The following is a 16,948-nucleotide window of genomic DNA, read 5'->3' on the forward strand; positions in this document are numbered from 1 at the left end:
CCAGGAAATAACAGGAACTTTTATGTCTTGCATGTTCCTCACCATCCAGTAACTAGAAATGGTTCAAACATGTTCATGGAACGAAAAAAAAGGAAGGATTTTGCAAATCTGTGGTGTGAGGAGTAAAACGCTTCATAATCCATTCCACGTCCCATAATGCCATTGGAATTAGTTCTCTATAGCACATTTTCTAAAATGTTTACTTTCTTATATAATGAACCCCCTCAACACACACACACACACACACACACACACAAAAAAATCCACCTTAAGACCCCATTCACTGTTATATTGAGCTCCAATACCTGGCTTTGCGAACACGTTGTGATGAAACAGATTTGGGTCTAGAGAAAGGAAAATGATCTGACTGTGGTCCCTGAACTTTTTGGAACAAATTTGAGGAAGAACCACATATGGCTGAAAAGGTCCTGTGTTTAAATACTCCTTATATAAATTCCGCTTTATGTAATACTCGACTCTGACAGCAGGTGGCACTGTCGGGTCGTACAATTCCCAATCACATTCTGGTCTTTCCTGGGAACTTCTGATCAAGAGTGTTCCATTATTTACACTTCTATGTGATGCAGGTTTCATCTAGAAGGTTATCGGGTTATTTTGCTCAGAACCCGCTGATACCGAACCACTCGAGAAAATAAGTTCGGTGATTCAGGCACAAGCTACAAAAAGGGGGTCAGTGTGTACACGTGCACACGGTATCACTAGATAAACATTCACTAGGCTGATTTCTGAGGACCAAGAGGCTCCTGACTCATCTCTGGTGAATGTGTGTTTATTTGCCATGCTGTCTGTTTCAGCAAAGGAAATGGTGCAGCTAGGCGACGGCAGTGGGCGGGACAAAGGGGGATGGAGATGGAGCCTTGTTTCTGTTTTTTGGATGGTCTCAACCAATCACGAGACAGTCTCGGAGTGTCCGTCACGAGCATTTGTGTTTGGCAAAGCGTGTGGGTGGAGTCTCAGGAAGCCCTTTCGCTGCTATGCAGTTCCTCTCAGCATTCATTCGTTGAGGTGGTGAGACGAGCTGCTGTGTGCTCCGACTACTGATTTACCCTGTGCTCAGGCATATTTTCTGTTTTCTCTGGGACTACGCTTTTTTTTCCTCTTTTCTTTTTTAAGGATTTGGTCCACATAAGGTTTTTTTTTTTTTAAGGCATCATGTTTAAAAAAAAAGACTGAGTTGATCATGGAATAACTGGGAGAAGAAACCGGTTGGTCTGAAAGAGGAAAGATGGTGTTTTAACCTGTTCATGGAGCAGAATGCAAATGTAAATCTCTACACCGGGACTGGAAAGGTGTGCGACCGAGGACTGAGGACTTTATCCTCCAACATCTGCCTTGAGCGTCTTCTTATGACCGCCTCATAAGCTGTTAAGACTACTGCGACCGAACAGCTACTACTGAATCGTTCATTGGTCAGGTAAAGAAATGGGGAACAGCTTTTCCAACATATCCGCCTTCCAGTCACTCCACATTGTGATGTTGGGGCTGGACTCGGCCGGCAAGACGACCGTCCTCTACAGGCTTAAGTTTAATGAGTTTGTGAACACCGTGCCCACGATCGGTTTCAACACCGAGAAGATCAAGCTGAGCAACGGTGCAGCGAAGGGCATCAGCTGCCATTTCTGGGATGTGGGCGGCCAAGAGAAGCTGCGTCCGCTTTGGAAGTCGTACAGCCGCTGCACTGATGGGATCATCTACGTGGTGGATTCGGTGGACGTAGACCGACTTGAGGAGGCTAAGACCGAGTTGCACAAAGTGACCAAATTCGCAGAGAACCAAGGAACTCCACTGCTGGTCATCGCCAATAAGCAGGACCTGCCCAGGTCCCTGCCAGTGGCGGATATAGAGAAGCAGCTGGCACTCAACGAGTTGACTCCGTCCACAGCGTACCACGTCCAGCCCGCTTGCGCAATCATCGGAGAAGGGCTCCACGAAGGCATGGACAAGCTGTATGAGATGATCGTGAAGCGGCGAAAAGCCCTAAAGCAGAAGAAGAAGCGATAACCGATAAATGTTTGCTTCAAGGATCCTTTTTACCCCTTCTCATTCATGCCTTCCTGCAAGCCCGGGGCCCATCGTCATGTGCCAACGCAATGATGCATCGCTTGGATTATGGATTGTTTTGGGCAGTTTGTTTGCTCAGAGTTGGATTTCTGTTGAACTTTGTCAGACACTGTATGGCTTGCTGGGTGGTTTCGAACCACGGTGAACTTACAGAAAAAAAAACTTGAATTGTTACAATAAAAAAAAGGGGCTGGTTCCCTTTCTTTGCTGCTGTTAATTACTGTGCAAGTAGCCTTGTCGTCATACTGAAGGATCTCTCTTCTACTTTAGCACTGTGAAGAATTACGAACGCTGCCGTTAATTTCATTTCGGGTTTTTTTCTCAGCTCGATTTTTCTCTCCGACGACCGGCCCGAAGCGTTACTGTGCGTATCACGAGGAACTCCATTCGGTTCTGTCCTGTTTCCTCTGCAGGTTGACCTGTTTAGGCCTGAAATGAGGAGATAACGTTCGGTACTCATGGACTCTGCATACACGTGCAGGCTTATGAAGAATCTAGAGAACATGACGTGTGGTGGACGGTGCTTACCATTCACGCGCTTGCAACCTCGGTCCACCACTTAGCACTTTTCCTTACCAAAACCAGTAGAGTTCGACACTGTATTGCAAAACTCCAGATTATTGTATTACATGGTCAAAAGATGAATTCTGAATTATTTTTCAATTAAAATATATTGAGAAAATGCTTCGTATCTGGTTTTTTTACTGTTTGGAGGAACGTTGGAGATGTTGGAGGTGGTTGTTGTTGTTTGTTTGTATGTGTTTTGTTTGGTTTGCAGCCCCAAATTTTATTTTGCTCCATCAAAATTGCATCTGAAACCAACTCAAAGTCAAAACTAAACATTTTCTCCAGTGTAAATAATCTTTTTGGGACTGGAACCTTCTGGAAAATCCTGCAATAGAGCCTGATGGAAACATGCAAACTGTTCCCTTTACCTTTCGCTGACTTTTAGGCAAATTGGGTTTGAAATTTGTTAAATGTCCTACAGCTCATGGCTTCTATTGGGATCAGATGGTGTGTGGGGTGTGTGTGTGTGTGTGTGTGTGTGTGTGTGTGTGTGTGTGTGTGTGTGGAGGGGGTGTTTTAGAACAACAGAGGTCGATAGACTGATTAGGGGGGATGGTGAACCTAACATGGTGCTTTAAACCCTAGTTAGTGCTTGCAGTCATTATTTCGTCAATGTAACACACAGAAGCATCCTAATGGCCGCCATGTGTCGCTTATGTTTATCAGTGTTTAAAAAAGCCGCTTAACTTTGCTTAGGTCTACCTTAATACTGTGGATATGAACCTTATTGGTTTTAAACAGATTCTGGAAGGCCTAGAAGAGCTTTTCAATGCTTAACACCACACATCCTCTCTGTATCCTGCATATATCTGGAAAGAGTTCGGACTCCTTTAAAACCACCAGCCAGCCTTCATTCTTGTTTTGTTTCAGGCTCCCAACATGGCTGAGCTTTGGGAGATGAGTGCTGGCATTGCCAGCTGTGTAGGTTTTGGAGAGGGGGGGACTGAAATGTTGGCTGTAGGTATCGAATTTGTGTTGTTGTTGCAGCTGTTATTTCAGCTTCTCAATAGTCCTTAAAGTGTCCCTCAGATCAGAATAAGGTTTTAAGAGGGTTGAAAATAGATATGGAAAAAAACCTGATCATTGAATTCCTATATGCCTTTTAAACATCTCATTCAGCCCCCATTTGCTGTTAGAGTAACCTCCACTCTTCCAGGAAGATGTTCCTCTAGATTTTGAAGTGGGCTTATGGAGATTTATTCGTCCACAAGTGTGTTTGTAAACTCAGATACTGATGTAGTTGATGTGAGGAGTGCAGTCTGGGGTGCCTTCCAGTTTATCCCATTAATGTTCTATAGCAGGAGATCTTCTAAATTCAAACCATATGTTCACAAAGCTGGCCTTGTGCACAGGAGCGTAGAAGATTGGACCAGGTTTGTCTCCTAGTTCAACTGAAGGGAAAAATAAACGCTTCCACGTCCCTATGGCTGGAAAAAGTCAACAGTAAGTTAAATAATATAACTTTACTATTTTGGACCATGTTTTCACACCCGTCTAGTGAAATCTTCCTGCAGTGCATATTAACACCTGTTTCGGACTAATAACTATAATAATAAAGTGTGATAAAATCATGCCATGTCATAGCACTTATGACAATAACTATAATCTCGATGTTTTCTCAACATGGCCTCAAAAGAATAAAAAAAAATACAGGTAGTCCCCGACCTACGCCGGAGATACGTTCCGAAAATCTGGTCAGTCGAGACATGGCATTGCCTACAAAGACGTCTTAACGAATGGTAATCAGTATGGGGTAGTATACGGTAATTTGTTCATAATTTAACAGTACACAATTTACAATACCATGGACAAGCGCCGGTTCGTGAGTGGAGGGCGGAGCATACGCTGCTAGGTTTGCCTGCCCTGCAAAATGTTAAATATTTATAAAAACAATTTTTGTATCACTATCGTAAATGTAAGAACAAAAAAATCACAGGTCAAACCATTGTAACTGTAATCTGTATTTCAAGAATGATATATTTCATGTTTTTTTGGGACTCGGGGTAGAAATGCTTAGTCCATTGTCTTTCACATGCATTACACCTGCACTGTTTTTCTCGCAACCTTTCTCTTGTCACAAACACTGAACCACATTAAACATGCTGCCGGCTTATAGGCGAGGCTGATTTGGCATCAGCTGACGAACAAATCGAATCAAAACACGAGCCGCCGAGGTGTTTCAAAACTCTTACTTCCCCGTGATGGCATGATGTAAGTGTATGTGAACCACCGTCTCTCGAACACCGCACTCCAGAGTCCCCTAAGTAATGTGATCACATTGCTCTCCATTCAACTGCTGTAGCAATGCGACCTCATTGTTTTTGAACCGATTCCAGTGAACAGACTATAGGAAATGAAATCTCACACACAAGTGTATATATATATCCGAGAGAAAGAGACGATTTCAGCTCTATTTGCCATCATTTGCCCAACCATCCAATTATATTCAATTTTGTGGTCTTGCTTGACGGATATCTGTGGCCTGACTCTGTCAAAAGAAACAAAGGTGCACTCTCAATATAATTCTAAGGTTTCAGTGTACGAGGGAGGAAAAAAAAAAAAAGATAAAGAGGCTGACTGTGTAAAGACTACCATTAGACGAACCTGCACAGTCATGTCTGGCTTCGAGTACAAACCCCGGCTTGACGTGGCACACCAGCACTCAAATAAATTTTTCTTTAAAAAAAACAAAAAAAAAACAACAGATCAGTCTCTAATTATTTGCCTACAGGCGCTATGCCAGACTCGTTTCTTGAACTGACTTTCCGCAGCCGTGAACTGTGGCAAAACATCTGTTAATGAGGGGGATTACTTTTTGATGAGCGCCGGATAATTAGGAATAAGCGGTTTGTCGTGTTAATTTGATAGGAGAGGTTTTTTTGAGGGGCGGTTGGGTGGTTGGATTTGGGGGATACGATCTAGGAGCAGACGTCATGGGACCCTCTGTGCATTAAACTTTCATGAAGATCGATCCTCTGAACTTAGCCAGACTAGGAGCCATTTGAGGGCACCTCAGGGCTTTGGGGAAATGACTCATTTGGGGAAAGGAATGATACAGCATGTGACTCGAGCGGCTCACGTGTGATCGTTTTCCATCTAGCGATGGACTTCAATGGAAATTAGATCCGATAATGGATGCTTTTATGGTCCCACTTCATTGTTGCATATTAGTAATTCTGTTCAATTCTAATGATGCGTAATTTGACAAGAAGGTTGAAACATCGTGCTGTTTGTATCGGTAGATTATTTAGTTGATGATAACTAGCCTACCTACACCTCTAAATGTTAGTTAGCTATTTAGTTTGTTAGTTTAGATTGACCGCATTGTAATGTATAATGAAAATCTTTGCTAATCTGACGTAGCACTTTTTCTTACAAACATCAAAAAACGAGCACCGGTTGTACAAATACTTTAAAAGTTCTCCAAAGATGATGTACGGCATTCTATATGAAATGAAGACGCTGCAGAATTAAACAGTGTGTAATATTAGGCTTATGTCGGTGGCCATTTTTTACAGCATCACAACTTCCTTTGTGTATTAGCCTGAGGTAATTTTGCCGACTAAGGCACACTGGGCACACAAAAAACGTGTGAATATTACATGGAACAAAACAAGCTCTGCTGAAATTCCTGTTAAATGTTTATCGCAGAGCGTTCGCTGAACTGCGCTCCTCGCTTGAGCAACCGTTGTTTATTATTAGCCAGATGGTGTGTGCTAGCATAACCCTGACTTTTTGGAGTTTATAAAGTGAAAAGAAAAAAACACATCTGAATCCGGCTATGTGCGCATTAGATGTGAAACTAATATTCTTCAGGTTGCACCACAAAACTAATAATATAGCCACTGTCAGATCTTTTGAGGTAGACCCTCAAGTTCCCAACACACATCAAGATTTTCCTGCTCTCGATCTCCCAGGTTTCACTGTGGCCACAACCCCATTACATAGCGATGCGTTTTTCAAATGTATCCACATTCACATGAACCTAGGGTCCGCTACTATCTTTCTTTCTAGATTTATTTCATCATATCTTCACCAGGGTGGAGTTAGTAACCACCAGATTTCCCTAGAAGTTTATTATCTCTTATTTATAACGTTATATAGGAACAAATCTGATCGTCAACAATGAAAATATTCGTATTACACGGCCAGGTTCCTTATTCGATTACATCTCTGTCGTTAAATTCGCTGGATATGATTAGTAGGAGAAATATAAATGAAGCTAGCATTGCTTTTCCACAGCTCCAGGGTCTCAGGTTTCATGCTGATCTCAGGTTACGGTCTATGGATAGGGTTTCTCTGCATGTTCTCTACAAGTCCTCGAGTTCTCCGGTTTCCTGACAAAAAAAATTTAAACATGCTCATAATTCTGTCGCGTGTATAAATGCTCTGTTGTTTATTGTATTTGCCGAGACCTTGAAATAAGATATAGGGTGTGATGTGAACATCTTGGAACATGTGGTAGAATGTAAATTTGAACGAATGGACATGGAGGTGTATCAGTTTATTAGTACTTTGTGTATTTGGCGTAGATGAGGTACAATGATGCGATGGAGAAGAGGCGGAGCCAAGAGTTGGTGCGAAGATATGTTTGTGATGGATGGATGGATAGATTTGTATTAAATGTCTTTGGATGTGGTGGAATAAAAACCTGTTCCAGCATGACAGCGCTCCTGTGCACAAATCCAGCTCAATGAAGATCTACTTTACATTGGTCGGAGAGGAAGATCTTCTGTAGAGCTCTGACCTCAACACTATTGGGATGAATGCGAACCCCCCTCATGCCTGAATGAATCTCACACAAATCTCTACAAAATGTAGTGGAACATTTTCACAGAAAAGTGGAGGTGTTTAGAACAGCAGGGGATTATATAATGAATGAGTATTGAAGGACATACGAAGCTTGTAATCAAGTGTCCATAAACGTTTGATCACATATGTTTGTCTTTGTAAAAGAAGCCACCATAGATACAAATGAAAATAATTGTTGCATGCGAAGATCGTGTAGTATTTATTTGCTATGTTAAAGTCAGTCCTCACAATTACACGTGTGTGAACAATTAACTTTTTGCGCACTTTTGTCTGCTCTGCATGGTTAAAGAGCTTTTTTGTGTCGGTCTTTCAAATATATACAAAGCGTGTAAGCTTCACTTTTGTTTTTGGTTTTTAAATCGCACAAAAAAAGAAATCCAGTTTTTTTTTTTTTTTCTCTAGTCATGTAAATACAAGCCCTAGGTTGCATTCAGTGTGTGCGTGCATGCATGCGTGTGTGTGTGTGTGTGTGTGTGTGTGTGTGTGTGTGTGTGTGTGTGTGTTTTCCCAGCAAGGCCTACTTCATATCGTAATCTTCAACTGTTAATGCTGTAAAGCAATTCCATGTTAACGTGCACAACACGAAAAAGCACATTATCTAATCTCGGGATCCATTGGGGGGTGAAATCGGCTTGCATGTCAATCAACTCCTGGCCTCTGGCCCTCTGCGAGTTCCCGTTAATTCAGATGTTTTGACGGTGTGAGAAAGCGGGGGAGAGAAAGAAAAAAACGAGAGAGAGAAAAGAGAGGGAGAGATGGCCAAATGGGGTGTGTGTTTACATTTCCCTTGAGAGGGGGAAGGGTGACTCGATCCAGAGAGTGCAAGATGGGGGAAGGAGTGTGTGTGTGTGTGTGTGTGTGTGTGTGTGTGTGTGTGTGTAAGGGGTCGAAGTAGGTATACACACTCACAGAGATTCCTACAGGGAATAGGACACAAAGAAGTGAAATCGCCAGTAAACAAGTTTGAATCAAAACCCCCCCGACACCACCACCACCACCCCCACCCCTTCTGAGGTCTCCATCTTACAGTCCCTTGTGGGATTGATCCATTCACTCCATCCTCTCAATTTGATCTGTTCATCAGTATTCACCACCCTCTAACCCGAGACAATCATTAATGGCTTTCGGAGAGAGGGAGGCGGAGACCCGGGTTTCTCTAGGTGGCGGCTTTAGAAGTTATATTCTGACTATAGTTGAGCAGACGAGTGCTGAACAAACAAAACAAAAACAGATTGAGCAGATTGAAATGCTGAGGCTCTTTTTAGTCAGAGATCAAATCTTCAGGAAATATCCAAGTATTCTGGAGACATTCAGAAATATATTTTCTCGATATAGTATATTTTTCGACTAAACGCAATGTAAATATAATTCCTGAGTGTCGGAACGATTGCTTTCCGAGCCACGTGTTGCCCATCACGCTCCATATCCACTCAGATGCTTTAGAGATGAATCAGATGGCTCATGCCGGCTCAACTGATCTGATCCTGACAGACGCTACTGTTGAACACGGCTGAAAGACTTGAACATGGGTAAAGATGACACCATCCAAAGGAGTCTGAATTTAATTTTGTGTTAGCTTTCAGGAACTTTATTACCCAGAAAGGCTAGAATTGCAATATAAAAACAGGACAGGATGTGTAACTAGTGTTAATCCGCCGTCTTGGGTTTTAAGTACAAATTTAGGCAAGTCCAATTACTTTTAGAAATCTGTTTATTGGATCTACATTTCCTTAAATCGATTCCTTGTGCTAGCTTGAAGCCTGTGAGTATGCAGCAACATGGGCATTTGCACGCTACCGTAATTAGCATGCAGTGCAGACGCATGTCTAAACACTGCGAGGGGATCAGAGGGCTTGGAGTGAGCAAACATCATCCATCAAGGCTTAGAGAGGCGGCAGTCCGCGACAGTGTATCGCGCGTAACCTCTGCTTGCAATCTGTGGATGAGGGGCGTTGGAGTTTGGAGTTCGGGGGGAATTGGAGTTTGAGGATTTCTAGGAACCGATCAGCCCAAGGTTATTATAGTTAATGAAAAACGACCAGGAAAAACTATGAGTGGGATAAGTTTTCCATTAACTGGATTTAAATGCAAGTTTGCAAATAAAGGAAAAAGTTTTCATTTATTTGCAAACTTACATTTGAATATATTTTCCTTGTATGGTGACAATTAGGTTAAATGTGGTCTAATGTAATACATGCACTACTAAACATTTACACAGACAGACAGACAGACAGACTGGTTGGTTGGTTGGTTGGTTGGTTGGTTGATTCCCCCAAAAATTCCCTTCCCTTCAACTAAGAGACCCAAACCGCCTCTGAACACATAGCCAGCTCAATAAAGTTATGGGTTGGACTGGAAGATCTCCTGCTATAGAACTTAGTCTCAACCCTATCAAACACATTTGGGATGAATTGGAAGGCTTGACTGAACCCCAGGCCTCCTCACTCTCCTTACTGCATCATTTACTGCATTATGTTTAGTAATACAACTTTTGATGGTCTTTTCTACAGTGACCAAACCCCAATTGGTACAGATGTAATGTAGAAAAATGTAAATCAGGCTTTGAAAGACACCAGATCCCAAATCGAACGATGATAAATTGTATTTGATGGATTTTTCTGTGGAAGTCTAGTGTTCAGGGTCTCTGCAGTACAGCTCCAAACATCTTTGAAATCCATGCCAAGGTTCAGTGAAGCTGTTCTGATGACTCATGGTGGCTCAGCGCATTGGTATCACATTTTTTGCCAGGTTTTCATCTGTATTTCAGCAATATCGACTCCGTGTGTGTGTGTGTGTGTGTGTGTGTGCCTGTCTCATTTTCTCAACAAGCCCTTATTGGTGGATCAGTGACATGTCTGATGAATGCGTTTGTTCACTTTCACTCGCTAGTCCAGAACCAGAAACGGAAGCTTCTGGAATATTCCACTCGAGCCTATCCATCTTCGAGCTCCGCAGCTCCGCAGCACACCCGCTCTCCTCCCACTCACACAGACACCGCATAATTAATCTGTGGGAAATGAACGGTGGGGGGAGAAAAGATCAAAATCAGCATCATTTGTGGAAAGATGAATTTCGCATTTTAATCCAATAACGAGAGTGCCTTCGAAAAAAAGAAAAAAAAAAAAGAAGAATACACAAGCAGCACTGCAGTGCTGAGAGGAAAGTGAGGCTCTGAGAGAAGAACAGAAGGAGTGATGAAGTTGAGAAGAAGGCAAGAACGAGAGCGGTCCCTCCATATTGTCCCTCCATCAGAAGTAAAATACCAATACTTATATTATTAGATACTACAAATTTGAGTGAACGTCTTCACTTTCACCTTCTCCAAACTGGCAATATTGATAACATGCTTCATTTCAATCCAAAAGTTTGTAGTAGTATGTGCCTCCTCCACATTTAGTCCCCAATTGCTCCAAACCTCCACTCTTCCAGAAAAGATAATCTACTAGATTTCATGGAGATTTGTGCTCATTCAAGCAGGTATTGATGTAGGTGAGGTGTGGAAGCCTGAGGTCCATTCAGTGTCCACACGCATCCCATATGTGTTCTGTTTTAGAGCTCTACAGCAGGAGATCTTCCACTCCTACCCATTAAAATCACATCTTCATGGAACTGGCTTTGTGCACTGCCATGCTGGAGCAGGTTTGGGTCTCATAGTTGAAGTAAAGTTCAGAAAACAGAAAATTGCATGCTGTGACTATTCTGTTTTTTGGAAAAATCCCGTCTCCCAATACTTTTGTCCATATAGTGAATTACATGAAATCCATGATTATTTCTCTAAAAACTTATAAAACATGGACATGGACACCCTCAAAAAATGAGTAATTGTTTCTAAAGACTTCTATAACAAACTGTTTTCTTTAAGGGCTTAGGAAATCACTTTGGTGGTTTCTTCGTTGCATAATCTGCTTTTTCCTGCTAATTTTATGTGACTATAAACGGATACATATTTAGACAGGACTTTTAGATAATAGATAAACATAAACATTGAATCATTGAAGAAAAGTTGTAACAGGAAATGAGGCAACTTTGTGGTAGCAGTAGTCATTCTGCATCATCACTGGTGATTCTTTCTAAAATGATTTCTGTCCTACAGAAAATTGGATGAAATGTGCGGTTCATCACTTCCTATTTGTTTCTGTAGAAACCAAGGACATTTTACATGGACAACCTGGACATGCGTGATGTGTCCTAAATTAGTGTGTGTGTGTGTGTGTGTGTGTGTGTGTGTGTGTGTGTGTGTGTGTGTGAAGGTGAAACCATAAAGATTAATGCAAACATGTTAGGGTTGGTTAAAAAATGGCAGATGAATGAGTAAAATATGTTGAACGAGGCATACAAAATAGGCAGTATGGCATGATTCCACCAAACTACCAAAAGTAAACAGACCAAGCCACACCGAAAGTATGCGGACACCCGACTTAATCGTTTCTTCAAATATTGTAAGCACACAGTCTTCTAGAATGTCTGTGCATGTTGAAGCATTCAATTTTTTTTTTTTTGCAAAGGGGTGGAAACTTTCCAGAAAATTTCCACGTGAACTTCATCTGAGGATTCTGGGAAATATTCCAAGTTGGAAACCAGGAATTTATTGGTATATGTGGGAATTAATCAGACCTTTAGGGAAATGTATATAATCTGTATCTGCATGCAAACAAATACGTTTTACGTTATTTTATGTGCGTGTGTATGCGAGTGCATGTAAAGGGCGTGGTCTCAGTAGCCCTGCAGTAAGTGTGTTGTGTGTATGTGATTGATGAATGTGCAGGGTAGAAATTCAACTAGAATTTTATCTGACCAAAACCAAAATTCCCATTAATTCCTATTCATTCTCATGGAAAGTTTATAGTCTTGAAAATTTGGAAAATTTGCAACCCTAGTTCCAGCTTCCTGAACACGTGGTGTTGATGTTCTGTCAAGTGTCCTGCAGTTCACTAAACACCTTTGGGATGAACTGGAACAATGAATGAACCCCAAACATCAGTACCTAATAGCTGAATGATCACCATTCCCCACAGCCACGCCCTAAAATGTGGTGAAAAGCCTTCCCAGATTTGGAATGGGATTTTCAACATGGACATCTGAATATTACATTTCGGTGTATAGTGTAGTACATGGCAATACAGTATATGGATGGATGGATGGATGGATGGATGGATGGATGAATGGATGGTTGGCCTTTACTGATGACCAGAAAGCATCATCCCACATTTCCTAAGGCATCAACTAAGGCGTGACTGATTTCTTCCTTCTTTTTTCCTGAGCTTCTTTCTCATGGAAATGGAGCAGACTTTTTTTTTCTTTTTTTTTTTTTGTCTCCTCTTTCCATTACTCATAGTCATTCATTGTCTCTCTGTCTCACCCTCTGTAAAGGCTTCCCTGCTGGATGTCTTTAATCCCTCCTCCACCTCCAGTATTCACTCCACCAGGGCAGGACATTTGCTTACACGTAAAACCACCGACATCAAGTCTAGCGATTTCTTCGCTAAAACCGAGAATTTTTTTTGTCGCACTTCCATAATGGAAATCCCAAAATAACTTTCAATACTGCTTCCTTATTTATTTGTTCCAGAGTTTCAAAAAATGTTTAATCCGGTTCCTCTCACTCTTCCTTTTTTTTATTCTAACACAGGACTCATTTTCCATGTGCAGGACCACACAGCAGTTCCTCATACTTGCACAAATTATCCGAAATGCACCACTTCTCATTTGCTGTAAATGGACCTACTTTCAAAAAGGTTGAATTGCAAGTGACAAAAGATGCTAGTGTGCATCAAAATGCTCCAGGGTGCATTTCATAGTGAGAGAAAAAAAACGAACTTGCAAAACCTGGGAAACTTCTCCTGATGATGCAATACATTCGGTGATCTTTTCAAATGTGCAAGTCAATGCTAGTGTGCAGTGGTGGAAAGCCTAAATATGACTTTTAATATAGGTTAATACTAATATAGATATGTTCTGAGGAGTGTGCAACTAGCTGAGCAACAAACTAGCTAATTTAAATGTAACTTTTCTCTTGCTAACTACTTCATGATTATCCTGAGCAGCATTTATAAGCTGGAGCAGCTGTATTTAACAAGACATGGAATCCTTAGTGAACTTGGTGTTGAGTCTAATTCGGAGCTTAAACTGTAAAATATCTGAAGATCTGACTAACTAGTCTTGCTCGCGCAGCTACGTAATAGCTTAGCTGTACACACCAAACTGTAAAATGGTGATCTCTTTATTTTTTCATATTAGATTCCTTATTTTTTGCCCTTATCAGTTAGCAATGCATATCATTGGGCTTCACTGTCTCAGACATTGCTGCAGCATATTAAAGTATTTAGCATCAGTTTTGCTAGCTCAAATAATCAATCAAAGTTGCACATATACACACATAATTGACTGTCTGTTTTAAGATTTTGACATAAAAAAGATCTTATAATACAAAATCTATCAATGATGATAACAGAAATTATAATTATGACACCAATGACGACGACTACACTATAATTTTAAGTTTATAACCATCTGGAATGATATCTGTTTGTGTTTTTTAAACATCCTATTTCACATTTAGTCCCCGTTTCCTGTTACGATAACCTCCACTCTTCTGGGGTGACGTTCCACTATTCTGGTCGTATTTGAAATTATTGAAATACTTGTGCAGTTCTGTACTTTTTTCACGTTTTGGTACATAAATATAAATTTGGTACAACTAGTAAAAGATTTTTCGGTTAACAAAACCTTTGCTTTCTTTTCCCCACAAGATAAATCAGATCATTTGTCTTCAATATTGGAACATAAGGTGGAGTAGGAGCAATCAAATACATGTTGTAAAATGTTACATTTCAGGATGATCATAACTTAGATCAGGAAAGACTAGTTTCCTCGAAGCCTCGCTAAAACATTGGTGTGGTTGGGTGGAACCCGGTGTGAGAAACAACAAGAAAAATGGACCATTTGTAAATCAACCGTAGCGCCTCGCACGTGAGATCTCTTTTCACTGGAAACAGTTCTCGTTTGGGTGTGAGGGTGCAAAGCTATCAGTAGAAGTATTACCTCAGAACTCGCTATTCACACCTTGTACTCACAGACACGAAGAACCCCTCCTCCACCAGGTTTACTGGTTTAATAATGGAGGTTCTGCGGCGTCTGCTTTCAGTTAACTCTAGGTGCCAAGTCCACACGAGATGAAAGCAAAGATGAGTCAGTGATGTATGATGTTCGTGTATCGTGACTTCAAACGGAGGCTTTGTTTGGTTTGGCCTGCCTTTGTTTAAATATGGTCAGTTTTCTTTGGCAGAATGAATCTCTGTGTGCTCTTTGGGGGAAAATCCTGACTGGGAATCTGGACGTGAAGAATCATCTGTTAAACGAAGACTTTTCTACATGTGTTTCATTTGCTGATATAATAACCTCCAGTATTCTGGGAAGATGTTCCACTAAATTTTGGTGATGGAGATTTGTGCTCATTCAGACACAAGGGTATTAGTAGTCACCGAGTCACGTATTTAGAAGGCCTGGGGTGCAGACAGAATAAAAAATACAGTCCAAAGGTGTTCATTTACATTTATAGCATTTTGCAGACACCCTTATCCAGAGAAACTTATAGCTGAGGGTTAACGATCTTGCTCAAGGTCCCACTAGTGGCAATTTGGTGGTGCTAGGATTTGAACTTGTGACCTTCCGATCCAATGTCTTAACCGCTTGAGCAACCACCTCCATAGAGCAGGTAGCGCACAGACTCAAGATCAACCATTCCAATTCATGGAAAACCACATCTTCATGGAGATATGTGCACAATGTCATGCTGGAGTCATGCTGGATGCAGGTTTGGGCCTTGTAGGTCAAGTGAAGGGAAAATGTTTATTTTTTATTTTACTGTGAATCTTAATAAGATTTAGATTTTTTAAATCAAATACTAATAGACCATGAAATGCATTTATTTTATCTATTTATATATTTCTTTAACTATTTTTACCATAACGTCATGTAGACTAACAACAGCTAGCAAAGATGTTCCTTTATCCACTATGGCGATGCTTCAAGTTCTTTCAGAACCATGTGCTAAATTTTACACTTTATCCTATCTCAAACAGGGGTCAGGATGGCTTTGCAATCAATACTGCCACAAGTCTCTTACCTGAGATCAGTATTTTAGGTTCTCCAAATATGGTAAAGGTCAGGATCCGGGTTAAAGAGGCTGGCTCTAGAGCGGAGACGTGGAGAATTCATCAAGCAGTGTTATTTATCAGAGGGCTAGAGTGGTCAAAGGTTGAAAGGTTAAAGTATAAGCATGGTCGGCCAAGCAAACATGCTTTGGGCAGGAAGCCAGAGCAAATGAAAAACAATAGGGACATGAGTGAATATAAATACATGGACAGATAATGTTTTCTATATTTATATGAATGATATGGGTGTTTTATTTTCCCCTCCAAAAATATCAGTCTCTGGATCTTTGAAGGCAAGCGGTCAGATATAAAGCTAAACTAAGACAGACAATGTTCATTAACATGAACAGTGCATTCAGTCATTCATTCTTAGTAACTGCCTGGTCAGTTTTACTGGGATTTTAATATATTTTTTGTTAAGATGGCAAGGCAAGATTTGTGTTTTTTTTTATTAGTAGTAAGAGGAACACTTGACAGTAGAAACTTCCTGGTCATAGTTTGGTTTATAAGAGCATTGGCTTTACAGAAAATAAGGGGGAGGAGAAGAAATAGAAAAAAAGAGGAATGCTAGTAACACAGGGCCAGACGGCTAAGAGTGGTTTCCTTCCAAAGACTTTTGTGGTAGACCACCACCATCTGGTACTCCCACATACACCCGGATGTGTGAAAACAGTAACACAGTGGCATCTTTACTTTTATAGAAAAAAAGAAAGAACGGAAAAAAGAAGAAAAAAAAAATATATATTAATATTTATTATAGTGTTTGTATGAAAAAAGGTGAGTTTTTGTAAGAGTGTGAATGCAGCATGCTTAATTCAGGTTTTCCTGAAGCACTTAATTTGGAGGCGAATGGAGAAAAATGAACAGATGCCATCCAGGGCAAATGAGGCGAAATAAATAAATGTAGAGGAATATGAATTTGTTCCTTCCAAAGCTCTGGGGTTTTCCAGAGGCTCGGGATGCTTCACACCTCAAAGCAGATAAATAATTGACGTATGTGTGAATGCTTTAACTTGTTAGGTCTTTAAAAATATCAAAAGCTCCACTTGACCCCATGCTGTTGAGCTGAAAGAGCAAGAGGAAAGAAAAAACCTGGTGGAAGCATTTAGTGAACCTATTTCTGGTGCAACTTGTTTGGGTGTTTTCTTTGATCATCTGGGTTCTTCACACTGCGTTTGTCAATTCTTTATTTCATAGGTGATGGCAGGAAGTTCCTGTAGGGAAAAAAACACTCAGGTCAAAATCTAGCTTTCAGCAGCCACAGGATTGTCTTCATACCTCCAACAATGAACCCAGGAAACGACAGGAAGCGGTTTTTGCTTTTCTGCTCGAGA

At 40.9% G+C, this 16,948-nt stretch overlaps 2 protein-coding genes across 2 annotated transcripts in view; both read left to right on the forward strand.

The window, feature by feature from the left end:
• acmsd (aminocarboxymuconate semialdehyde decarboxylase) overlaps positions 1-16,948 on the forward strand; it is a 79,546-nt gene that overhangs the window by 5,549 nt on the left and 57,049 nt on the right. The gene's annotated exons all lie outside the window — the stretch shown is intronic.
• arl4cb (ADP-ribosylation factor-like 4Cb) lies at positions 978-2,766 on the forward strand. Its single transcript, XM_046845084.1, has one exon. The coding sequence runs from the start codon at positions 1,444-1,446 to the stop codon at positions 2,020-2,022; it is 579 nt and encodes a 192-aa protein (XP_046701040.1). The 5' UTR covers positions 978-1,443; the 3' UTR covers positions 2,023-2,766.

This window comes from Silurus meridionalis, chromosome 3 (genome assembly GCF_014805685.1).
Source record: "Silurus meridionalis isolate SWU-2019-XX chromosome 3, ASM1480568v1, whole genome shotgun sequence".
NCBI lineage: Eukaryota > Metazoa > Chordata > Actinopteri > Siluriformes > Siluridae > Silurus > Silurus meridionalis.

Bases quoted from the DNA above. Each gene is read 5' to 3' on its own strand.
- arl4cb (XM_046845084.1), top strand. From the start codon at position 1,444: ATGGGGAACAGCTTTTCCAACATATCCGCCTTCCAGTCACTCCACATT.